General features: G+C 39.7%; 2 protein-coding genes across 3 annotated transcripts in view; one reads left to right on the plus strand and one right to left on the minus strand.

Moving 5' to 3' along the window:
- DHX38 (DEAH-box helicase 38) overlaps positions 1-6171 on the plus strand; it is a 28500-nt gene extending 22329 nt beyond the window's left edge. For both annotated transcript variants that reach the window (XM_074200006.1, XM_074200011.1), the window contains exon 27: positions 1-6171. In XM_074200006.1, coding sequence (XP_074056107.1) covers positions 1-85 — 85 coding nt within the window. In that variant the 3' untranslated portion in view covers positions 86-6171.
- Positions 4697-25967, minus strand: part of LOC141497373 (uncharacterized) — a 27930-nt gene continuing 6659 nt past the window's right edge. The window contains exons 9-31 of the mRNA XM_074200017.1: positions 25371-25505; positions 24581-24715; positions 23971-24105; positions 23182-23316; positions 22370-22504; positions 21621-21755; positions 20851-20985; positions 20033-20170; positions 19269-19403; positions 18487-18621; positions 17901-18059; positions 17112-17243; positions 16326-16463; positions 15871-16005; positions 10699-10836; positions 9151-9309; positions 8097-8255; positions 7655-7822; positions 7453-7515; positions 6753-6862; positions 6040-6114; positions 5533-5626; positions 4697-5006 (exon numbers count right to left, since the gene is read on the minus strand). Coding sequence (XP_074056118.1) covers positions 4935-5006; positions 5533-5626; positions 6040-6114; positions 6753-6862; positions 7453-7515; positions 7655-7822; positions 8097-8255; positions 9151-9309; positions 10699-10836; positions 15871-16005; positions 16326-16463; positions 17112-17243; positions 17901-18059; positions 18487-18621; positions 19269-19403; positions 20033-20170; positions 20851-20985; positions 21621-21755; positions 22370-22504; positions 23182-23316; positions 23971-24105; positions 24581-24715; positions 25371-25505 — 2955 coding nt within the window. The 3' untranslated portion in view covers positions 4697-4934. The remainder of the gene's footprint in view (positions 5007-5532; positions 5627-6039; positions 6115-6752; positions 6863-7452; positions 7516-7654; positions 7823-8096; positions 8256-9150; positions 9310-10698; positions 10837-15870; positions 16006-16325; positions 16464-17111; positions 17244-17900; positions 18060-18486; positions 18622-19268; positions 19404-20032; positions 20171-20850; positions 20986-21620; positions 21756-22369; positions 22505-23181; positions 23317-23970; positions 24106-24580; positions 24716-25370; positions 25506-25967) is intronic.

Below are 25967 nucleotides of genomic sequence, written 5' to 3' on the forward strand. Positions count from 1 at the left end.
GTCTGTTAAGATCTACACACCTGGTCGCAAAGAACAAGGGGAGCCTGCTAGCCCTCGTCGGACCCCAGCCCGCTTTGGACTCTAAGCCAGTGCTGGATCTCTGAGAGGCCCACAGAACCTGGGAACCAGTGCTGAGCTTCCTTGCAGGCCTGTTGGTGACTGGGAATGAAACTTGTATTGGCTGGTGTTTCTAGCTGAGACCCAAGATCAGAAAGCACGGTTGTCTTTCGGTGGCTTAATGACACTTTTTCATTGACCTCTTTACTCTGACATGTTGGCAGGATGACTCCTTCAGGGCTGAGGAGCCCTGGGTTTCTGGGTTTCCCTTTTGTGTTGCCAGAAACACCAGGAGGGACCAGAACCGATCTTGTCTGAGAAGAGGGGGACGCTGTGATGCTTGGTGTATAAATGTATCTTTGCTTTGTCTGTGTCTTGTTTTTTTAATCTTTGTGTAAAGCAGCAAAATGAATCTGGAGGGAATTGTAACTTGTTTACATCCCAGGAATTTGGAAATAATTTTATTGTTTCTACAACTTTACTGTGTTTCTGGCTGTTCCTTTGTCTTATGCTGCCCTCTAGCATCCCTTTAAAGTTGGATTGAGTTGCTCTATTCCTTTTTTCTTTTTCTTCACAAATCCCTTGGTAGCGTTGGTTTCCTTTCTCCCAGAAAGCACCTTTCCTTCTCCAACGAAACATACTAGTTATCCCATCTTGGACCCAGGACCTGGATATGGATTGGCAAAGCTAGGATTAGCCAGCTATGCTATAGGAATAAGTTGACCATGACAAAGCACTGATGCCCGTGCAGTCATTAGAAGAAGGATGTACTGACACCCCACAAGAAGAAATGTTTTACTGGCTGCTTTAGCAAGTCCTTCCCTTGGTGGGCTCTACTAACCCTGGTTATTGGTCATTCATTTCTGCTTCTATTGATTTCCTTAAGAAGAGGGAAGCCCTTAGACTGTTACCCTTGCTCCCCCATTAAAGAGTCTCTTAGACTTGCTGAGATGTTCCTTTTTGTATCCAGTTGTTTGAACTGGACAGCCTTCATCCCCTCTTAGTACATGCCTCAGGATAGTGTATTTTTGTCTGTTTTACCTAATGAATTTTGTACTGGGAATGAATTTATGGCTCTCGTCTCATTCAGCATAAGTCATGGTTTGACTGTTTCCAAGTTACATAGAACAAATGTACCCTATTTGGCATAGATATTTGTTATTTCCAAACTGAACTATAACGAGAGTCTATTTCAGAAACTTGGATTTCTTTTTGTTGAAGCTATGAGCCCTATTTTGTAATTGGAATCAGAGGTCTGGCTAGTGAGCATCACCTGGGAATGTGTATGAGATATTTAGTGTAAATTCTGAAGTGGAATTGAGGTGTCCAACTGGCTTTACTGAGATTCCTGAGTTGGTCTTCTTGGTGGGATGGTTAGGAGAACTCAGACCCTTTTTTTCTTAGATGGGGATGATAATCAGGTATTTAGACCTGGTTATATATTGAGACAACATAATGTGGAATTGAGACCACTGGACTCTGCCTCTGGTTATATATTGAGACAACATAATGTGGAACTGAGACCACTGGACTCTGGTCATGAGGAAATCTGAGCTCTAGTCTTTCCTAGATTGTCTCATCTATAAAATGAACTGGATAGTGATACCAAAAGGCTTACTTAAGTTCTTGACATTCTGTGACAGCCCATTGAAAAATTACTTAATTCTTTGCTCTTAGTATGGAATTTTTTCAGCCTTTTCAAATCATATCTGACTCTTTGTGATCCCATTTAGGGTTTTCTTGGTAGAGCTGCTAGAGTGGTAGTAGCCTTTTCTTTCTCCAATTCGTTTTACAGATGAGGAAACTGAGGCAAACACGATAAATGACTTGTCCAGGGACACACAGCTAGCATCTTAGGCAAAATTTGAAGTCAGGAAGAGATGAGTCTTCCTGATTCAGTACCACCTAATAGCCTGAAAATGAGATGACTTTTTAGGCTTTCAAGATTCTGCTAGGCACAGGTCATGTGTTACCTTCAGATAGCTATTGATTGTGCCTGCCTCAATGTTGAGTTTGTGGACAGAGGCAACTCTTTTAGATTATAAACAAAAGGCCAGCTATTGGGGCGTTTTATATATTTGATGGGTAAATAGGAAAGGCTATTTTGCAAACCGCTTAAGTTACTTAGCTTCCTTCTTTTCCTACCCTTTTTATTGCCTGGAGAAGGCACAAAAGTACTGGGTAACTGGAATTTAAAGACATTTTTTCTTGCATTGAGAAAGAGACTTCCAAATAGTAAGAAAGACTGGGATCTTGAGTCAGGTGGAAGATCTGATCTCATTCTGAGTCCATTCACCACACTACCTTTGCCTTTTCTTTCTCCTTATAAACCAAACTAAAGCAAATGTCTCATTTAAATCTTAGGTTTTTGTCTATGACCTCCCCCCTGCCCCCTTCCCCAGCCAATTTCATCCTTTCAGTCATATCCTTTTAAAAAAATACTAACTTTGTTAAGAGTTTGGGCATAAGACTTCCCAATATACTTCTACAAAATAGTTTTTTTTTTGTTTTTCTAACAGTCAATGTTAGAAAGGAGGGAAATGTGTTTTAACTTGGGTCAGATGTAGCAGTCAGTGCAGTAATATTTAGTATCATAGTTTTCAATCATGTTATTTTATAACCTTAAGTTTGTATAATTTTAGACAAATCTTACCACTACATTTTGGCTACTTGGTCTCTTCTTGAACCTTGGAATAGCTAATCTAATGTTATTTTCCTGTGTGTCCCAAAGTCTCCCAGAAATGATTATGCTCTCAGAGCTGGAGCATTGAGTCTTCAGATTACTGTGACTTCCTGAAGACAGAATAACTGAATGGTCCAAATATTGTGACTGCTTCCAAGAAGAACAATCAAGAGCATTTTGTATTTTCAGAGATCTTATTCCAAGGAACTGAAAATGGAATTGTCCAAACCTTTTTTTGATGAACTGTGTTTTCATTATATTATTAAATGAACCAATAATTTTTAAATTATCTTTCCTAAGTCTGTTTTCCATATCAGTTGTTTTTTCAATGAGATGCTTCACATTTTCTTCTAATTTTTGATTTTTTTTGGTTTTGAAATATTGAGTCCTGGTTTCTCATAAATTCATCAATCTCCTTGAGTTCTGTTCTTTGTCTGAAGGATTTGTTCTCCTCAGACAGCTTTCTTATCTCTTTTTCCATCTGGCCAATTCTGCTTTTTAAGGCATTCTTCTCCTTAATAACTTTTTGAACTGTTTTATCCATTTGACCTAAGCTGGTTTTTAGCATGCTATTTTCTTCAGCATTTTTTTGGATTTCCTTGACTAGGCTGCTGACTTCATTTTCATGTTTTTCCTGCATCTCTCTCATTTCTTTTCCCAGTTTTTCTTCTAACTCCCTCATTTGATTTTGGGAGTAGGATCTATCATTCTTTAAAAATATTTCCTGAATGGGATGTGTGTCTCATATACTCAAGTTACTTCTATGGTCTATTGTTTGATCCACTTTAAGTTTTGTTGATTAACATATAATTGACTCACTACAGTGAGTAAATTCAGTCCCTTCTCATGTAACAATCCATAAAGAATGTATCAATGAGGACCAGACTAGATGCAGCAGCCCTATAGGACAGGAGTTCAAATTTGGCCTCAGACACTTGACACTTAACTAGATGTTTGATTTTGGGCAAGTCATTTAACCTGCTTGTCTTGTGACAACTCCAAAACAAAAAAAAGTATTGATGTATGGGATTTTGCTGTAAGATCAAGAAGAAGGAAGAAGAAATGCCTTTTTTTTTGTTATCCAGGAATAATCCACTTCTTCCCCCTCAAGAAAAACTCCCAAATCATCTTAAATTGAACACAAACGAGTTAAGTATTGGGAAGTGAGAGCAAGTGTGTACAAAATATCTCTTACTTTGTTCAAAGAATTCATTTTTCTACTTAGTGATTTATGATGGAAAGCATGGCATTAACTATTTCTTCCTAGGACCTGCAGATTAGGAATGTGATTTTCTAGCACTCTAGTCAATGTAATGCAGCTTCACATCAATAAAATAATTTGGATGTCTGAAATTTATTATAAATGAGATTTTACTTAAGAGAAAAAACATAGGTAAAAGGAGGAAAGGATCATGGGTACTGAGAGAGCATAGCTAACGTGTTTCCAACTCTTATCTTGAAAAATCTGGGGGCAGCTAGGTGGCGCAGTGGATAAAGCACGGGCCGTGGAGTCAGGAGTACCTGAGTTCAAATCCGGCCTCAGACACTAAATAATTACCTAGATGTGTGGCCTTGGGCAAGCCATTTAACCCATTTGCCTTGCAAAAAAAAACAAAACCTAAAAAAAAAAATCTGCATTGGGTTCATTATTATTATCCTTCATATGTCTCATCCTCTCTTGGGACTTTGTTTTCCCCTTTTTCCCTTTCAAAGTCCCAGAAAGCTAATTTTTCTTTTCCTCTAATTGTAAATGCTTTCCTATTGAATTAAAGGAGACAACCAGAGGTCTTATTTTCAGTGTTGTCTATCAGTGGTGAAACAGCATCTCAGTATGAATGAAAGAAACATCATTACTCAGGATCAGAAAGGGGTAGGGCTGGGAGTATGAATGTCTTGAGCCTTGAAATGGGCAGAAGGATCTGGAATCCCACCGAGACCATCTGTATGAAAGACATTTATTACAAAACTCAAGTCTAGCCTTGAAATGGGCAGAAGGATCTGGAATCCCACCGAGACCTCTTCTGTATGAAAGACATTTATTACAAATCTCAAGTCTAATAAGATGCTAATAGGTTTTGGAGTCTTGCTCCTTTGTGGCTCTGTGGATAAAGCCAAAAAGCAAACTAGGTGGGATCCATGCTGCAGCAGGTCCTTGGTGGGAGTTGATTAAAGATAAGTTACTGATGCTTCAAACTCAGTCCTCTCCTGAGTATTCTGACAAGAGATGATATTCAATGCAAGGAATTGTAATATCACAGTGAGGAACCTAGGAGGAAGCAGAAAATGACCATTTTGATTCAAGGAGAAAGAAAATCACATGTTTTGAGGCAATTGGAAGGCCCAAGAGGCCAAATTTCAATAATAGCTTTTCCCCTCTGAGTTTATGTTGCATTAGGGAAGAATGATGGAGATTTTATAATTGCCATAAAAATACTATTGTAGATTTCATGTTTTCCTCAAGAAAGTTTGAAGAAACAGTGATGGGAAACTGCTCTTGTCTTCTCTGCAATAGAATCTAAGCTAGGGTTCTGAGGGTCAAGAAAGGAAATATAGTACCTGAATCAAGTTACATTTGAGCTACTGGGGTTGGGGGGAAATTGTTTCTCTTCTTCCCAGGGCCTATCTGCCCTTCTCTGGTGGTCAGACCACCTTTTGATGAGCAGCTGAGAGCATATGCATTGGTCTCAGATCAAGTGATATGATTGCCATCCTTCTTTAGGGAGGCATCTGCAGTTTCTTTCCATTATTGTAAGTCTCCTTTTGGTTAAGACCTATTGGGGGATACTTCTTACCATCAGATGCTCATTTTTTTGGCGCCTATCAACTATTTTTTTCTTCAGCTTCTTGTTTTCATGCTGCAAGTGGACCATCACATTGTGGAGGTGGCTGTGGGAAAGGAAGAGGATGTACCAGTGAGGGCCCAGTGTGGAACACAAAGGTGTCTGGTAAGATGGAGAGAGATGCTCTTCTTAGAATCATGGAATTTTGGAAGCTGAAAGGGAACCTCAGAGTTCACTGAGTCTCCCTTGATAAAAGGGAACAGGTCCAGACAAGGAAGGAATTTGTGCAAGATCACACATCAGTTTGCAGCAGAATCAGGATTAACACCAGTCCTGTGGTGTTACTCCCCAATCTAGAACCCAACACTACTTCCTTCCCTGAAAGGTGGAGGGAAAATAAATTCCTTGCACATCTTTTGCCCCAAGTTCTTTGTGGATCTCTTTGCCTGGCTCAGGGCAAAGAATAAGGAAGGGCTACAGACCAGAGAAACTCAGTCTTCATAGAGTAGGGTGACTTACTCCTTTTCATCAGCCAGTTGGGTAATGCATTTGACCTGCTCTTGGATCTTGGATCCTAATTTCTCAGTATTATTTCTGTAATTAAATTCACAAGAGAAAAAAATAGCTAGTTCAGTTACCCACCCCCACCCATCCTTTCTTAGACCAAAGCACCTATATATTCTGTAAAAGATTCAGTTTTATGTTTGGGAAAGCTAAGTTTTTTGGCACTGTATTGGGGGGGTTGGGGGACAGGCCCTAGTCTCATTAGTAACTACAACATGGGAGGAATGTGAATCCTGAACCCTTGAACTTATCCCAAGGCTTTTTGGGGACAGAATCAATGAATTTTTATTTTAATTTTTTAGGTTTTTGCAAGGCAATGGGGTTAAGTGTGGCCCAAGGCCACACAGCTAGGTAATTATTAAAGTATCTGAGGTCGGATTTGAACTCAGGTACTCCTGACTCCAGGGCCGGTGCCCTACCCACTGCGCCACCTGGCTGCCCCTAGAATCAATCAAGTTTTGATGAAATAAAGAGGGATTCCTAAACAGGTCACAAAAAAGCTGACTTTGGACCCAATCCAAACCAGTTGAATGCTCTTGAATGTGAGCTAAAATTGCAGGGCAGGGATTATACAGTGTTTTCATGGATACAGTTGACTCCAAGTGGAATGCCTTAGGGCAGCAAGGCTGAGAGGAAAGACCATCTTGCTTGACGTCTTTCCTTCTTACTTTTGTTCTTTCACCCATTGCTGTACATTAGATGCAACAATTTCACTCTCTTGGTGAAGTCTCCAGTTGTCTTTGTGCGCATTCCCCAGGGTGTTCCGAAGGGCTTGCACCTGGGACAAGTAATAGGCCACATGGAAAGGCAGAAAACAGGAAAGATGCAGGGGTATGGCCCATTTCCCTCTTATCAGGTAAGATCTGGCCTTCCTCAAGGTGACCACCAACTTTGTTACTTATTTCCTTGAGGACAGACCTTTTCTGAGGTTTGTTTCTTTTTCTCTTTTTAGGTTTTTGCAAGGCAAATGGGACTAAGTAGCTTGCCCAAGATCCACTGCACCACCTAGCCTCCCCCGGGGTTGGTTTCTATTGAACTGTGCAGCTCTACCAGGAACAGTTATGGTTGGGAGGAAGGTGGACAGGAAAAGGACATCTGGCTTTTAATGACCAGAAGGAAATTCTCTGGTACATTGTTCCCCAACCCCCTGTGGGATCCCCTAAGCACCACCCTTATTCCTCCCTGGCTCCAGGTTTAGGAGTTGCTTAAATTGTGTGCCTGATCTTTGGTTTTTGAGACGAACTTTAAATTCCAATACATCCTGTGTCCATTGGGCCTAGGGAAGGAACCTTATATATGTGAAATGAGAAGTGAGGTTAGAAGAGGGGAGTTTATAGAAAACCTGCAATTGGAGAGAGGTTCATGTACCTCACAGCTGGATGACATATATCTGTGCTGTAAGATCGAGATTTCATCCTGTAGAAAGTCTTTCTATTGAGAAAAATTACAAGATGTTAGAGTTTGCTGCAGTGCAATCCGAAACTTCATTAAAATCATATCACATGGGTTGTCCTTAGGGTACAGTATAGTGGGGTGTTAAGAGGTCTTGGCACAAAAAGATTGATGTTACCATCTTTTCTTCTTCTTCTAGGTTCTCCATGAGAGATGCCATTTCCACCTTGAAGACCACAAGTTGCTCATCTTTTTCTGCCAAGAATTCAAGGTCATCCTCATGTGTCTTTTGCCAGAAGGCCAACTGATAGTTCATATCTTCTATCTGTTCAATGAAGGCTTCAACCTACCCAAGGAAGCAAAGTCCATGAGCTCAGGGTGTGAGACTTTCCCTGGCCTGAGAGCATTCCCTATCTGGTCATATGGGAGGAGGAGAATGCAGGTTGATCCAGTAGGGGAGAGGGAGAGAGGGAGAGGGAAGGGATGGATGAAGCTTATGGCTTGAGGTGCCAGGCAATTCTATAGAATCTTTTGGGGAACCTACAGGTCTGAACAGCGAAGGCCCAGGTTGGTTCACCAGTTGGGAATATACTCATTTTATGGGCAACCTGCCACCTCACCTCTTCCTCACTCTGTTGGTGGAAATCCTGGAGCTTCTTTAGCTCCCCATTGAGCTTTCTCATGCGGTCCTTATAAGAGTGTGTCTCTTCCTCCAGCTCAGACTTCTTCTGTTGGGTTTCCTGTAACTCTTGGCGAAGCTTGGCTGCCTCCAGGTTGGCCTGAGTTTGGAGCAGAGACCAATGGACTGGTGAGTCCAGCTGCCCTGGCTAACCCTGATCCCTGGTTAAGGATGAAGGACATGGGGAAAGTTTCCCTAAAAGATCATGAACAGCATCTTATGGGTGGACTACTTCTTTTTGGAAGGTTCTCCATTTCTCTGGTATCAAACCCTCTATCTAGAGTTTTTCTAGATGGGTTAGGAAAGTGAAAGGGACAGGGATAATATTTTTGTTTATTTTTTGGAAAAATTTGTCAGCGTTTTCCATTAGCAATCATTTTTTCCCCTCCCATCTTCTCCCCCCTACTAAAAAACAAACAAGTCCAAAAACCTCCTTGTAATAAATATGCATAAATAACCTTCTCCCAGTTAACCATTTCCTTTCTAATCTCAGCTACACTGTTTTGTTGGTACAAAAACTTGTGACACACATTTGGGATTGGGTCAATGGGAGAATCTGGCCCAATGAACAACATTGGAAATGAATTGCTGAGGGTATTAAAAAAAATTTACATGTTTTCCTCCCAAGCTCTCTCTTCTAATCTTATGAATTTATTGGTTAGTTATACAACCCTTAAGACAACTCATCTTTATAACCTTTTCTCCTTTTCCTTCAAGTCCATCCACTTTTGACCCTTGGTCCTCTCCAGGGCAAGGTTAAGACAACTAGATACTGGCTTTTTCTTCCTGCCTTGAGGAGGGTATCTTATACCTATCCTTTGAAGTGCCAAATACTTTGGCTTCCAGGCTTTGCTAATATTTTGGTCATAGCCAATTAGGAGATGATCTCTGCCTCTGTCCTATCAGTTCCTGAATCCTGAATCTGACCCTAGTGAGCCCCTCAAGTTCCACCTTGGAGTGTTTCTATACAAGGGGATATGAAGTTGTTTCCTAACCTTCTCCAGAGCCTCCTTCAGATTATCTTGGCAGATTGACAACTTTTGAGCCAACTCTGGGAAGCTTTGAGTTTTTTCGAGGTTGCTCTTTTGCTCCTCTTTTTCAGCCTCTTGGAGATCCTTTTGTGATAGTTTCAGACTTTCTTTCTGGCACACCACCTTGGGGAAGGAAATACCATCATTCTTCCAACTCTTATCACTAAATACTTTTGGAAACCTTGGGTTGTATACTCCCATGAAACCTATTTGTGTCTTCTGTTTCTAGACTCTGTTGATGGGCAATTTTCTTTTGGGGTAATGTTCCTCATTTCAGGAGTGGGCTGACAGCTTGGGGATGATATGTTGATGATATGTATGTATACATATGAACATGATATGTTCAAAGGAATGTAGAGAAACACGTGAGTCAGAACCTGACTTTGACATTATTAGCCTCTAGGCCTATGGGATCATATTACTTGCAATGACTTCGGAGCATGTGAAAATCCAATGAGATATATATATATATATTATACTTTATAAATGTCAGACACCGTCATTATATTAAAAATCTGGTTGGCCTTTACCCAGTTTTATATGAGTAGGAAGGAAATCTAACCATGGTTATGCTTGGCTTTCCATCTTCAGCATGTCTGTGTCACACACACACACACACACACACACACACACATACACAAAATTCTATATGTCCTTCCATCCATTGCAGTGACCAAGAAATGAATTTATAACACCTATTCTTTTTTTAGATTTTGCAAGGCAATGGGGTTAAGTGGCTTGCCCAAGGCCACATGGCTAAGTAATTATTAAGTGTCTGAGGTTGGATTTGAACCCAGGTACTGTTACTCCAAGGCCAGTGCCCTATCCACTGTGCCACCTAGCTGCCCCTATAGCACCTATTCTTGTGGAATCTCAAGATGTCTGACCCCGGGAATTACTGTTGAGAAATGACTAAGTTGAGAAACAAGACTGAATGTGGTCTGACCTCTCAATAAAAATGGCTCTAGGGTGAGACTATCCCTAAAAAGAAATAATTTTGTCTTCTGTCAAGAGAAGTGTTTACTCTATTGTACATAAACAATTTTTACCAGATTGTTCACCACAATGGAGAAGGTGGTAGAAAAATGTAAAACTCAGAAATTTATAAATGGATGAATGTTGGAAACCAACTTTGCATGTAATTGGAAAAATAAAATAAAATTTCAATTGAAGAAAAGAAAGAAAGAAAAGTCCTTACTTTCTGGAGAAGCTAAGGAATATAGATTTAGGGGAAATAGCGAGGGTATTCATTTTTTCAGTCTGGAATTAATGCTATTAAAGGACTGAAAAAATGTCAACATGAAAGTGAAATACTACAAAGACAATTTTGAAGATAGTGTCATTGGAAACCCAAATAAATGTCATTGAGAAATCTGTTAGGGGTGTTCTGAAGTGATCAGAGAAGCCAGGATTCATTTTCCTTCCATAATGGAGGTCAGGGCTTCAGTACCTGTGACTTATTTGGCAACCTGATGAATGATTCCCCAACATTCAGATCTTTGTTATGCTCACCTCATTTTCCTTCACTTCAGTCGCCTTCTCAGCAGTCTTGAGCTTGTTTGTAGCTGATTCTAGTTGCTTTGTACAATGTTTCAGTGCATCCCGGAGGACCTCATTCTCCTCCTCTAGCTTCCCCACTTTTTCTTTCTCCTACTCCCTCATTGATCAAATGAGAAAAAACATGGAAAATGCATTACAACACTTAAAAGCATGATATATAAATAAGACTCAGTATTGTTATTCAAGAGCAAAGTGCATACTTGCTACTCTTCTTCATAATTCCACCCTTCCTCCAGTGATACTTTGGTCCTTTTTTTTTTTGGCAAAGCAGTGGTGTTAAGTGACTTGCCCAAGGTCACACAGGTAATTATTAAGTGTCTGAGGCTGGATTTGAACTCAGGTCCTCCTGACTCCAAGACTGGTGCTGTGTATCTCCACTGTGCCACCTAGCTGCCCCTACCTTGGCCCTTTATCTTCATCAATTATTTTTAAATTCTTCTAAAAAATTCCTTTTTTTTTTTTTTTTGCAAGGAAGCCTGGGAGGTTAATTTGGAAAAGAAATGATCTTGGTTTTCCTTTTCTTCACCTTGTCACATTTTGGAAATTAGGCTGGGTAACCATCTGCTTCCACTCTCACCTTTGGTTTTCATGTTTAAAACCAACTAGCAATTATTCAGCCATCATCAGATGTAAATAAAATAAGTAGGAAAGATCATGGTTGGGGCCTGGTTTAGGAATACCTCTAAATCAGTCAATCAATATTAAATTCTCCCTATATAAAGAAAGAAGATGTCTGTCTTTGAGACATCAACTGGGATGTAAAAGTGAAATCTTGAATTAGCTAAGTGTAGGGGTGAATGTTGTTATTTACTCAGTAGTGATACATATTGACAAAGGTTGGATGACCTTGATTATTGAATTTTTTTCACTTTAAAAATTTTCTATTAAGTTTTACCAATCATTTTTTTTGGCCAAGTTTTGAGTTTTACAATTTTTCCTCTCTCTCCCTTCCCTCCTACCTCCCCCCAACTTAAAGCAATCTGATACAGGCTTTACATTTTATAACCATGCTAAAACATAGATTGATACCGAACATGTCGTGAGAGAAGAATCAGATCCAAAAGAAAGAAAGCAAGCATTAGAGATAACAAAATTATATAATACATAAGACAACTGTTAAAAATTCATTTAAACTCCACAGTTCTTTCTCTGGATATGGATGGTATTTTTCATCAAGTCCCTTAAAATTGTCTTTGATTATTGTACTGCAGAAATGAACAAGTCCATCATGGTTGATGCTCACTCTATGTTGTTTTGATTGTGTATAATGTTCTTCTGGTTCTGCTTACTTCACTCAGCATCAATTCATGCAAGTCTCTCCAGGCTTTTCTGGAAATCATGTCCCTCATGATTTCTTACAGAACAGTAATGTTCAGTCACATACATATACCACATTGTTCAATGGCTGGATATCCCCTCAATTTCCAGTTCTTTGCCACTACAAACAGAGCCGTTATGAATATTTTTGGAACTGTGGGATTTTTACCCTTTTTCATGATCTTTTCAGGATACTGACCTAATAGTGGCATTGTGGGTTGCACATTTTTATTGCCTTTTGGGTGTAATTCCAAATTGCTCTTTAGAAAGGTTGGATCATTTCACAACTCTACCAACAATGACTTAGTGTTCCATATTTCTCACATTCCCTCCAACATTGATCATTATCCTTTCTAGTCATATTGGCCAATTTGAGAGGTATGAAGTAAAACCTTACAGATGCTTTAATTTGCATTTCTCTAATCAATAATAATTTAGAGCAGATTATAGAAAGATTTTTCAGAATTGTTCCTCTTTCCTGCCATTGCTCTTGGGTCTGCTCATCTTTTCTGCTTGCTGTTGTATCTTCTCAGCAGCACTAAGCTTTCTTATAAATGAATCACATTGCAATGGATAATACTGCATTTCATCTGGGAGACTCTGGTTCTTGTCCTTGGACTCAAATCAATCTGTCCCACTTCTCATTGAAGAAAAAATACCCAGTCATAAGGATTATCTGCCACTTAAAGTGCTCACATCTCTCACCCACAGCAACAGTTCCATACATCATCCTGTGACCTCTGGGCCTGTTCTCATCAGTCTCTTTGATCTCTTCTACAAACTTTAACAAAGAAAATTGGAGGGAATTGCTTGGAAAACTGTCTTGATGTTCTTTCTGCTCATTTGGTCACACAAAATAAGAATGAGGGTAAGGTAAACCTGCCTACTATACTCCACTGCCAACCATTTCTCCTTTGGTTTTCAATTCCAAAACAACCAAACAACAGGACTTTGGGGCTTTGACCACATTCAGACCCTGATCACAGTCTAGGCTTCCCATAGAACAAGGACCCCCCCCCCCCCCCAACTTAGTGCCAGGGCGGAGGGGTGTGCTTGCAGTCATTCAATAGACCAGGAGAGCACTCAGAGCCTCACACACTGAGATCCTGTGTGTGTGTGTGTGTGTGTGTGTGTGTGTGTGTGTGTGTGTCCCAATAGTGCTCAAAAGCCCAGGAAGCACCTCAAAACCAGGCACAGACTGGGGAAATGAGTAAACAGAAAAAATGAACTTGACCATAGCCAGTTACTTTGGTCCCATGGAAGACCAAACCACACAATCAGAAGATGAGAAAGTCCAAACTTCTGTATCTAAAGACTCCAAGAAATATAGAAATTGGGCTCAGGCTATGACAGAGCTCAAAAAAGATTTTGAAAATCAAGGAAGGGAGATAGAAGGAAAATTGGGAAAATAAATGAGAGAGATGCAGTAAAGACATGAAAAAGAAGTCAGCTTAGTCAAGGATATCCAAAAAATGCTGAAGAAAATAATATGTTAAAAACCAGCATAGGTCAAATGGATAAAACAGTTAAAAAAGTTATTGAGGAGAAGAATGCTTTAAAAATCAGAATTGGCCAGATGGAAAAGGAGATAAAGAAAGCTCCCTAAGGAAAACAAATCCTTCAGATATAAAATGGAGCTAAAGGAAGCTGATGACTTTGCAAGAAATCAAGACACAATAATTCACCAAAAGAATGAAAAATTAGAAGAAAATGTGAAATATCTCATTAAAAAAACTGATCGGGAAAACATACAGGAAAGATAATTTAAAAATTATTGGGCTACCTAAAAGTCATGATCAGGAAAAGAGCCTTGACTTCATTTTTAAAGAATTTCTACAGGAAAATTGTCCTGATATCCTAGAAGCAGAGGGCAAAATAGACATTGAGAGAATTCACTAATATCCCCTGGGAAGAGATAAAAAAACAACCCCAGGAATATTATAACCAAGTTCCAGAACTCCTAAGTTAAAGAGAAAATATTACAAGTAGAATGATCCAATTCAAAAATCATGGAGTTGTAGTCAGGATTACCCAGAACTTAGCAGAATCTACATTAAGGGCTCATAGGGCTTGGAATATAATATTCCAGAAGGCAAAAGAGTTTGGAATGCAACCGAGAATCAATTACTCAGCAAAACTGAATATCCTTTTCCAGGGGAAAAGATGGACTTTCAATTAAACGGGAATTTCAACCAGAGCTGAACAGAAAGTTTGATCTTCAAGTACAAGACTCAGGTGAAGCATATAGAAGGTGGATGAGAAGGCTAAATTATGAGGGACCTAATGATGAACTGGGTGTATTCCTGTATGGAAAGATGATACTGATAATACTCATATGAACCTTCTCAGTTAATAGAGCAGGTAGAAGGAGCTTTTATAGATGAGGCATAGGAGAGAGCTGAATTCAAAGATATATTGTAAAAATGGAGTCAGTGGGTGAAAGAGAAGTGTACTGGGAGTAAGAGAAAGGTGAGGTAGAATAGGCTAAGATAATTTATATAAAAGATATTTCAGGGGCCAGCTAGGAGGCACAGTGGATAGGGCACCAGCCTTGGAGTCAGGAGTCCCTGAATTCAAATCTGGCCTCAGACACTTAATTACCTAGCTGTGTGGCCTTGGGCAAGCCACTTAATGCCATTGCCTTGCAAAAACTAAAAAAAAAATATGTAGCTTTTGCAATGGTATGGAAGGGGGAAAGGTGAGGGGGAATGAGGGAGCTTTCATTCTTATTGGAAATGGTTCTGAGAGGAAACAGCATACACACTCAATAAAGTATAGACATCTAGAAGAAAAAGGAGAGAAGGGGGAGGGTAGGGGGCATGTGAGTGATAGAGGAGAGGGTAGATCATAGGAGAGGATAGTCGGATATAACACATTTTCTTTTTTGCTTTTTGCAAGGTGCTGGATTTGGGTGGTCTTTCTGGGACCATGGGGCCAGGTGGTTGCTAGGTCTCTGGGGTGGGATGTGGACTTGGGGTCTCTTGGCCCCAGGGCTGGTGCTCTGTCTGTTGTGCCACTCAGCTGCCCCACAGCACATTTTTGAAGAGGGACAGAAAGAAGGGAGAGAGAAGATGGTAGTGGGGAAGAAAGGATGGAGGGAATTACAATCAGCAGCATCAACTGTGAAAAAATATGGAAGTAACTTCTATGATAGACTTATGATAAAGAAAATGATCCACCTGAGACAGAACTGATGGTATAAGAACATAGACTGAAGCACATTTTTTTCTCCTTTTATTTCTCATAAGGTTTTATATTTTTGTGGGGGAGGGGTATTATGTTTACTCTTAAACAAGAATATTTTAGTATGTAAATAAAAGAAAAATAAAAAAAATGAACAGACTTCAGGAATTACTTGTCACATAAAAGGCTCACATCTATTGCCCTGAGTCATAATCCCATTCATACTATACTGTCTTGATCTTTATTAATCTATTTGACTTCTCCTACAAACTCTTGCACAGAAAACTGAATTGAGTTTGTATGAAAAACTGCCTGTCTTGCCTTTTTTTAAAAAAAAAACTTTCTCACTTATATTGCAGGAACAACCCAAGTGTTTCTATTTTGGTTTTCCATTCTAAAATAACCAGCAGCCAACAAATTAGCCAACCTCAATAAGAAGTAGGAAAAGGGAGTACAAAGGTCCAGGTAGTTTGATAGTCTTAAATTTGGGCTGTATATTTTAGAATATTGTCCCTATATAGTCAAATTATTGACCTTTGTCAATGACAATATAACATGTCTAGATTATAGAATAATTCAGAGCTGCCCCCTTCCCCCCATTTTGGTGCCCTTGGGTCTGCTCACTTTTTCTGCTTGCTGTTGGATCTTCTTTGCAACACAGGATCTTCTAGTTGGTGAGTCCCTTTGCAATGGATAACATTTTATCTTATCTATGAGACTTGGGCTCTCATCCTCAGGCTCGGACCATCTCTCCTTTTCCTACTCGTCATAGAAAACAAAGCCCCAAAATATCAGAAGTTACCTGCCACTATATTGCAAAATAGCCTCCCTACCTGTTGAAAGTCTTTTCCTTTTTCCTCAGTGAATGTGACAGGAAAAGGAAACCTGGCTTTGGTAGGAGGATAAGAGAGGTTGGATGGTGACCAGGAAATCTAGGAGTGAGCTTGGACATAAGATTTTAGGTGTTAGCTGGTGACTGGGAAACGATGGCTCTATGATAAAAGGTAGACGTCTAGATTACAGAAGCACTGTCTAGAATTGTCCCCTTTCCCTACCATTTTAATATTATTTCTACTCACCTTTTCTGCCTGCTCAATGGGTCTCTTCTCAGTAGAACTGAGCCTGCTTATAGAGGAGTCCCATTTCGATGGATAAGATGGCCTTTCATCCCTGAGAATCAGACTGTAATCCTCAGGCTCAGACCATCTCTCTTTTTCCTACTCGTCAAACAACAACAAAGCCTCAGATATCAGGAATTATTTTACACCATTCAATAATTACCCCCAATACCCTGAACCATAGTCCCTCTCTTCATCTGCTATTCCTTGGCTGATTCTCAACAATATCTTTTCTACCAACTTTAGTGAAGATAAAAATCAGTGTAGGTAAGTTTGACTGGAAAATGAATTGCTTTCACCTTTTTTTCAAATTTCCTTACTGGGTTGGAGTAGAAGTAAGTAGCTCACCTCTGCCCTCCCCATTCCCTCCCATTTCTCCTTTGCTTTTCAATTCTAAAAGAACCCCAAAACTAACCAGATAGAAAATTTCAAATGGAAGTGAGAAAAGATGTTGCAAAGGTTCAGGTTTAGCACTGCTATTTTAGGGTTGGATATTTTATAACACTCTTTCCTACATGGTGAAAGTATTGACCATTTTCCTCAGTAAGCTTAACATGAAAATGACACCTGACTTTGGTATTAAATTGAGTAATGACCAGGAAGTCTAGGAGTGAGCTGGGTCATAGGATTTTAGGTGCTAGTTACTGATTAGGGATTGATAGCTCTGTGACAAAGAGGAGGTTGTCTGTATTACAAAATGATGGCTCAGAGCCTTTCCCACCATTTGGTGTTTTTGGTTCTGCTGACCTTTGATGCCTGCACAAGACTCTTCTCAGCAGAACTGAGTTTTCCTATAGGTGAGCGCCGTTTTGATGGATAAGATTGTCTCCTATCCCTGAGAATCTTGTCATCATCTTTGGGCACATAGGATTTATCCTCCTATACATCATAGCACAGCAAAGCACCAGACATCAGGAATTACTTTCCACCCTTAAAGCTCATCCCCAATCCCAAGAACATAATCCCATACTTCACCCTATTATTTCTTGGTCTGTTCTCATCAGCCTTTTTACTCTCTTTTACCAACATATGCAAAGAAAATCAGAGGGGGAATGAGTTTGACTGGAAAATGAACAGTTTTCACTTTCATTTTCCAAATTTCCTTATAGAGGAAAGTAGGTAATGAACCTCTAGTCCCAACCATTTTCTCTTCTGCTTTTCAGTCTATAAGAACCAAGAAATTTAGCAGTTGGACAAACTCAAAAAGCAATTGGGAAAAGGTGGTGGCCAAGGTTCATGTGATCTGACACTCCTATTTTAGGGCTGTATATTTTATGACATTCTCCTACATAGGGAAAGTATTGACTTTTTTCTCATTGAATATAACATGAAAATGATACTTGACTTTGGTAAGAGGATAATTAAAGTTGGAAAATGATGAGGAAACCTAGGAGTGAATTGGATTATATGATTTTAGATGTTAGTCAATGACTGGGGAATGATGGGTCTTTGACAAAGGATGGGTTGGTTGAGATTATAGAGTGTCCAGAAGTCTTCCCTTTTCCCCATCATTTTCCTATACTTGGGTCTGCTTACCTCTTCTGCCTGCACAAGGCTCCTCTTCTCAGCAGAACTGAATCTTCTTGTAGGTGAGTCCCATTTCAATGGACAAGATTGCCTCCTATCCCTGAGAATCTGATCATCATCCTCGGGCTCATAGGCTCTATCATCCTCGGGCTCATAGGCTCTATCGTCCTATACTCAGTGTAGAAGAAAACTTCAGACATCACTAGTTACCTAACACTTTAAATTCTCACCCTCAACTTTATGAGTCACAGTCCTACATTTCATTCCTTGATTTCTTGGTCTATTTTTGTCCATATCTTTTACCTCTTCTATAAAATCTTGCAAAGAAAAATGAGAGTGAATTTAGCCAAAAATTGAGCTGTTGTGGTTTTTTCCAAATTTCCTTACTCACAAAGTAGAGATCACCTCTCCTCACATACCCATTTCTCCTTTGGTTTTTAGCTTTGAGGCAACCAACCCAGTCAGCTAGGTAGTCAACCTTAGCCACTGACTGGGGGAATGACAGCTCTGTGACAAAGGATGAGTATCTAGATTACAGAATGATGGCTCAGAGCTGTCCCCTTTCCCATTATTTGGTGTTCTTGGGTCTGCTGACCTTTGATGTCTGTGCAAGACTCCTCTTCTCAGCAGAGCTGAGTCCTCTTGTAGGTGAGCCCCGTTTTGATGGATAAGATTGCCTCCTATCTCTGATTATCTGGTCATCATCTGCAGGTTCGTAGGATCGATCCTCCTACTCATCATAGAACAACAAAGCCTCAGATAACAGGAATTACTTTCCATCTTCAAAACTCATCTCCAATGCCAAGAACATAGTCCCACACTTCATCCTGTTATTTTTTGACCTGTTCTCATCAACATTTTTACTCTCTTCTACCAATTCTTGCAAAGAAAATCAGATGGGGAGTGAGTTTGACTGGAAAGTGAACTGTTTTCACTTTTGTTTTCCAAATTTCCTTACAGAGGAAGAGTGAAAGTAGGTAATGAACCTCCTGCTCTTCAGGCCCCAACTACTCCTCTATTTTTTATTACTAAAATAACAAAGAAACTAACCAGTTAGACAACCTCAAAGAGAATTTAGAAAAGGTGGTGCAAAGGTTCATGAGATTTGCTCCCTTTTTTAGGGCAATATATTTTTTAATATTTTTCCTATATGGTGAAAGTATTGACTTTTTCTTCGGTGAGTATAACATGAAAATGACACCTGACTTTGATAAGAAGTTAAAGTTGATTAATGACCAGGAAGCCTATGAGTGAATTGGGTTATATGACTGGGGAATGTTAGCTCTGTGACACAAAAGGATGCTTGTCTAGATTACAGAAAGACTGTCTGGAGCTCTCTCCTAATCCCACCATTTTGATGTTCTTGGGTCTCCTCACCTTTGATGCCTGTGCAAGGCTCCTCTTCTCAGCAGAACTGAGTCTTCTTATAGACGAGTCCTGTTTCAATAGAGAACATTGCCTCCTATCTCTTAGCATCTGGTCATCATCCTCGGGCTCATAGATTCTTTCCATCTACAACAAGCATCAAAACCTCAGACCTTACCAGTTATCTACCACCTTAAATTTTCACTCCCAATTTCCTGAACAAGTCCCACATTTCATTCTGTGACTTCTTGGTCTATTTTCATCCATCTCTTTTACCTCTTCTACACAAAGTAAAAAGGAGTTGATTTGGCTATAAATTGGTCTGTTCAAACTTTCTTTTTTCAAATTTCATTAGCAACAGAGAAGAAGGGAGCATAGTCATTAGTCTCTATCTCTCCACATGCACCCGTCTCTCCTTTGGTTTTTAGCTCTGAGATCACCAATAACCAGCCAGGTAGCTAACTTAAAAGAGGAATTGGAAAAAGGAAATGCAAAGACCAAGGTGGCTTGGTGCTCTTATTTTATGGTTCTAATTTTAATACATGTCCTTTTTCTTCAGTGACTGTGACATGAAAATGAAACCTGACTTAGGTAGGATAAGCAAGGTTGGATGCTGACCAGGAAGCCTAGGAGTGAGCTTGGTCATAGGATTTTAGATTTTAGCCATTGATGGGAGAATGACAGTTCTGTGACAAAGGATGAGTGTCTAGATTACAGAATAATGATTCAGAGAAGTCCCCTTTCCCCTACATTTTTGTGTTCTTGAGCCTGCTCACCCTTTCTCCTTCTGAAAGAGTCCTTTTCTCAGCAGAACTGAGTCTTCTTGTAGGTGAGCCCTGTTTTGATGGATAAGATTGTCTTCTCTCCCTGAGGATCTGGTCATCATCCTCAGGCTCATAGGATCTATCGTCCTCCTATTCATCATATGGAAACAAAGCCCCAGATGCTAGGAATTACTTTCTACCTTCTGTGATCACCCCAATACCCAGAACGATAGTCCCAACTCTTCATCCTGTTATTTCTTAGAATTTTCTCATCAATCTCTTAACCCTCTTCTACCAACTCTTGCAAAAAAAGTCAGAGTGGGAGTGAGTTTGAGTGGAAAATGAACTATTTTGACTTTCTTTTCCCAAAAATCCTTACTCAAAATGGAGAAGTGAAAATAGGTAGTCCACCTCCTTTCTTTTAGTCCCAATCATTCCTTCTCTGCTTTTCAATTCTAAAAGAACCAAGAAACTAACCAGTTATAACCACAAAGAAGAAGTGGGAAGAGATAGTTCAAAGGTTTATGTGATTTGGTGCTCCTATTTTAGGACTGTATATTTTATAGCAATCTTCCCAACAAAGTGAAATATTGATTTTTTTCCTCAGTGAAAGTAACATGAAAATGACACCTGGATTTGGTAGTAGGAAAACTAAAGTTGGGTAATGACAAGGAAACTTAGAAGTGAGTTGAGTAATAGAATTTTAGGTGTTAGCCAATAACTGGGGAATGACAGTTCTATGACAAAGGATGGCTTGTCTAGTTTACAGAATGACTTGTCCAGAGCTCTCCCCTTTTCCCATTATTTTGGTATTCTTGGGTCTGGCTCACCTCTTCTTCCTTCTCAAGAATACTCTCTTCAACAGAACTGAGTCTTCTTCTAGGTAAGCTCCATTTCGATGGATAATATTGTCTCCTCTCCCTGAGGATCTGGTCTTCATCCTCAGGCTCATAGGATCTATCTTCCTACTCATCATAGAAGAGCAAAACCCAGACCATCACCAGTTACCTTCCACCGTAAATTCTCCCTCCCAACTCCCTGAACCACAGTCCCACCTTTCATTCTGTGACTTCTTGGTCTATTTTCATCCATCTCTTTTAGATCTTCTAACAAAATTGTGTGAAGAAAATCGGAGTGGTTTTAGCCATAAATTGGACTATTTTGACTTTCTTTTTCCACATTTCCTTGCTTATAGAGGAGGAGGGATCATGAGTCCTTCCATACCACCCATTTCTCCTTTAATTTTCAATTAAACCAACCAGCTATCAGGTAGTCAACTTCAAAAAGTAATTTGGAAAAGGTAGGGCAAAAATCCCAAGTGGTTTTGTGCTCCTATTTCATGGGGTATATATTTTAACACACTCTTCCTTATATGGTAAAAGTCTTTCCTGTGACATAAAATTAACTCCTGGTTTTGTTAGAAGGATAAGCAGGGTTGGATGATCAGGAAACCTAGGAGTGAGCTTGGTCATAAGATTTTAGTGTTAGCCACTGATGGGGGAATGACAACTTTGCCATGAAGCAGGGATTGTCAAGATTACAGATTGATGGCTCATAGTATTCTCTTTCCCCATCATTTGGTGTTCCTGGTTCTGCTTACCTTTGATGACTGTGCAAGGCTCCTCTTCTCAGCAGAGCTAAGTCTTCTTGTAGGTAAGCCCAGTTTTGATGGATAAGATTGTCTCCTATCTCTGAGAATCTGGTCAGCATCCTCGGGCTCATAGAATCGATCCTCCTACTCATCATAGAACAGCAAAGCCCTAGACATTAGGAATTTCTTCCTACTTTCAATGATCACTCCCCAATGCCCAGAACCATAGTCCCACACTTCATTCTATTATTTCTTGGTCTGTTTTCATCAACTTCTTTACCCTCTTCTACCAACTCTTGCAAAGAAAATTAGAGGGGGAGTGAGTTTGACTGAGAAATGGACTGTTTTCACTTTTTTTTTTCAAATATACCTACAGTAAAGGAGTGAAAATAGGTAGCCCCCCTTTCCTTCCCTTCAGTTCCAGTCATTTTTCTTCTGCTTTTCACTTCTAAAAGGACAAAGATACTAACCAGTTACAACTCCAACTGGGAAAAGGTGACTTGATCTCCTATCTTAAGGTTTTATATATTATAACATTCTCCCCACATGGTGACAATATTCACTTTTTCCTCAGTGTAAATGAAAATGAAATATGACTTTTTATAGGAGGATAATTAGAGTCGGGTAAAGCCTAGGAGTGAGTTGAGGTAGGATTTTAAGTGTTAATTTTGTGAGAAAGGATGAGTTGTCTAGATTTCAGAATGTCTGAACAAATTTTCCCCTTTCCCACCATTTTGGTGTTCTTGGTTTTGGCTCACCTCTTCTGCCTCTGCAAGTGTCCTCTTCTCAGCAGAACTGAGTCTTCTTGTAGGTGAGCCCCATTTTGATGGATAAGATTTCCTCCGATCCCTGAGAATCTGGTCATCATCTTCAGGCTCATAGAATCTATCATCCTACTCATCATAGAACAATGAAACCCCAGATACCAGGAATCACTTTCCATCTTTAGTGCTTACTCCCCAAACTGAACCATAGTCCCAGCTTTATATCCTTATTTTTAACCTGTTCTAATCAATCTCCTTATCCTCTTCTTCCAGTCTTTGCAAAGAAAATCAAAGGGGAATGAATTTGCTGGAAAATGGACTGTTTTTACTTTATTTTTCCAAATATCCTTACTCATAGAGTAGTAAAAGTAGGTAACCCACCCTCCTACTCTATAGTTCAAATCAGTTCTCTTTTGCTTTTCAATTCTAAAAGAACCAAGAAACTAATCAGTTGAACAACTTCAAAGAGGAATTGGGAAAAAGTGATGCAAAGGTTCATATGATTTGGTGTTCCAGTTTTAGGGCTGAAAATATTTTATAACATTTTCCCTACATGGTGAAAAATATTGATTTTTTTCCCTTAGTGAATGTAACATGAACTGACATCTGGATTTGGTAGGATAAATAATAAAGTTGACTAATGAACAAGAAGCCTAGGAGTGAGTCAGGTCATAGAATTTTAGGTGTTAATCACTGACTGGGGAATGATAGCTCTTTGACAGTGGATAGGCTGTCCAGATTAAAAAGTGACTGTTGAAAGCCAATCCCTTTTTCCTCACTAATTTGGTGTTCTTGGTTCTGTTTACCTTTGATGCCTGGTCAAGGCTCCTCTTCTCAGCAGAACTGAGTCTTCTTGTAGGTGAGTCCCATTTCAATGGATAAGATTGCCTCCTATCTCTGAGAATCTGGTCATCATCTTCTGGCTCATATGATTGAACCTCCTACTCATCATAGAACAACAAAATTCCAGACCTCACTTGTTACCTGCCACCTTAAATTCTCACCTCTAACTCTCTGAACTACAGTCCCACATTACATTCTGTGACTTCTTGGCCTATTTCAGTCTCTCTTTTATATCTTCTACAAACTCTTGTGAAGACAATTTTAGTGGATTTAGATATAAATTGGACTGTTTTGACTTTTTTCCCCCCAAATTTCCTTACTCACAGAGAAGGGGGTAATCATAGGCCATTAGCCTCCATCTCTCTACACCCACCCATTTCTCCTTTGGTTCAGGTCTGTGCTCACCTACAGCCAGCCAGGTGACCAACCTTAAAAAGGAATTGGGGAAAAGGAAATGCAAAGATCAAGGTGGGTTGGTGCTCCTATTTTATAGTTCTATGGTTACATGATTAAAGTCTTGTCCTTTTTTTTCAATGAGGTGACACAAAAATGAAACCTAGCTTTTGTAGGAGGATAAGAAAGATTGGCTGCTGACCAGGAAGCCTAGGAGTGAACTTTGAATAGGATTTTAGATTTTAGCCACTGACTGGGGAATGACAGCTCTGTGTCAAAGGATGAGTGTTTAGATTACAGAATAATGACTCAGAGTTGTCCCCTTTCCCCACCATTTTGATATTCTTGGGTCTGCTTACCTTTGATGCCTGTACAAGGCTCCTCTTCTTGGCAGAACTGAGTCCTCTTGTAGGTGAGTCCTGTTTCAATGGGTAAGATTGCTGCCTCTCCCTGAGAATCTGATCATCATCCTCAGGCTCATAGACTCTATCCTCCTACTCATCATAGAACAACAAAATCCCAGACCTCATTAGTTACCTGCTATCTTAAATTCTCACCTCCAACTCGAGCTATAGTCCCACATTTCATTCAATGACTTCTTGGCCCATTTTTTTTTTTTTTTTAGTTTTAATTTTTGCAAGGCAATGGGCTTAAGTGGTTTGCCCAAAGCCACACAGCTAGGTAATTATTAAGTGTCTGAGGCTGGATTTGAACTCAGGTACTCCTGACCCCAGGGCTGGTGCTCTATCCACTGTATCACCTAGCTGTCCCTTGGCCCATTTTTCAATCCATCTCTTTTACATTCTCTACAAACTCTTGTGAAGAAAATACTAGTGAATTTAACCAGAAATTGGGCTGTTTTGACTTTTTTCCAAATTTCCTTTGGCAAAGGATGTATATCTAGTTTACAAAATGATGACTCAGAGCTGACCCCCTTCCCCACCATTTTGGTGTTTTGAGTCTGCTCACCTTTTCTGCTTCTGAAAGAGTCCTCTTTTCAGCAGAACTGAGTCTTCTTGTAGGGGAATCCCATTTCATTGGGTAAGATTGCCACCTCTCCCTGAGGATCTGTTCATCATCCTCAGACTCACAGATTCTATCCTCCTACTCATCGTAGAACAACAAAATCCCAGACCTCATTAGTTACTTGCCATCTTAAATTCTCACCTCCAACTCCTTGAGTTGTAGATCCACATTTCACTCTGTGACTTCTTGGTCTATTTTTAATCTATCTGTTATATATCTTCAACAAACTCTTACTAAGAAAATATTAGTGGATTTGGTCATAAATTGGACTTTTTCATTTTTTCCAAATTTACTTACAGAGGAGAAGGGAACATAGGTCATTAGCCTCCATTTCTCAACACTCACCCATTTCTCCCTTGGTTTTCAGCTCTGAGACCACCAACAGTCAACCAAGTGACCAACCCCAAAGAGAAATCGGGAAAATAAAGAACAAAGATCCAGATGCTCCTGGTTTATGATTCTATTTTTCAACTACACTCTCCCTTACATGGGAAATGTCTTTTTCTTCCTCAGTGAATGTTACATGAAAATAAAACTTGTCTTAGGTAGGAGGATAAGCAAAGTTGGATGCTGACCAAGAAGCCTAGGAGTAAGCTTGGTCATAGGATTTTAGATTTTAGCCACTGACTGGGGAATGAAAGCTTTATGACAAAGGATGAGTGTTTAGATTATAGAAGGATGACTTGGAGCAGTCCCTTTTCCCCACCATTTTTGTATTATTGGATCTGCTCACCTTTTCTGCTTCTGAAAGAATCCTCCTTTCAACAGAACTGAGTATTCTTATTGGTGAGTCCTGTTTCAGTGGGTAAGATTGCTTCCTATCCTTGAGAATCTGGTCTTCATCCTCTGGCTCAGGGGATCCATCCTCCTACTCATTATAGAAGAACAAGTTCCAGACACTAGGTATTACTTTCCACCTTCAATAATCACGCCTGGCCTCCCAGTGCCCACAGTCATAGTCCTACATTTCATCCTGTTATTTCTTGGCCTGTTCTCATCAACCTCTTTACCTAATCCTATCAACTCCTGAAAAAAGAAAAAACAGAGTGGGAGTAGGTTTGACTGAATAATGGACTGTTATACTTTCTCACTCAAATATCCTTACTCAAAATGGAGAAGTGAAAATGGGTAGCCCTTCCTTTCAGTCTCAAACATTTCTTCTGTGCTTTTCAATTCTAAAAGAATCAAGAAACTAACCAATTATAACCTCAAAGAGGAAGTGGGAAGAGAGAGTTCAAAGGTTTATGTGATTTGGTGCTCCTATTTTAGGCCTATATATTTTATAACAATCTTCCCAACAAAGTGAAATATTGATTTTTTTCCTCAGTGA

The sequence above is a fragment of the Macrotis lagotis genome, chromosome 1 (assembly GCF_037893015.1).
Source record: "Macrotis lagotis isolate mMagLag1 chromosome 1, bilby.v1.9.chrom.fasta, whole genome shotgun sequence".
Lineage (NCBI taxonomy): Eukaryota > Metazoa > Chordata > Mammalia > Peramelemorphia > Peramelidae > Macrotis > Macrotis lagotis.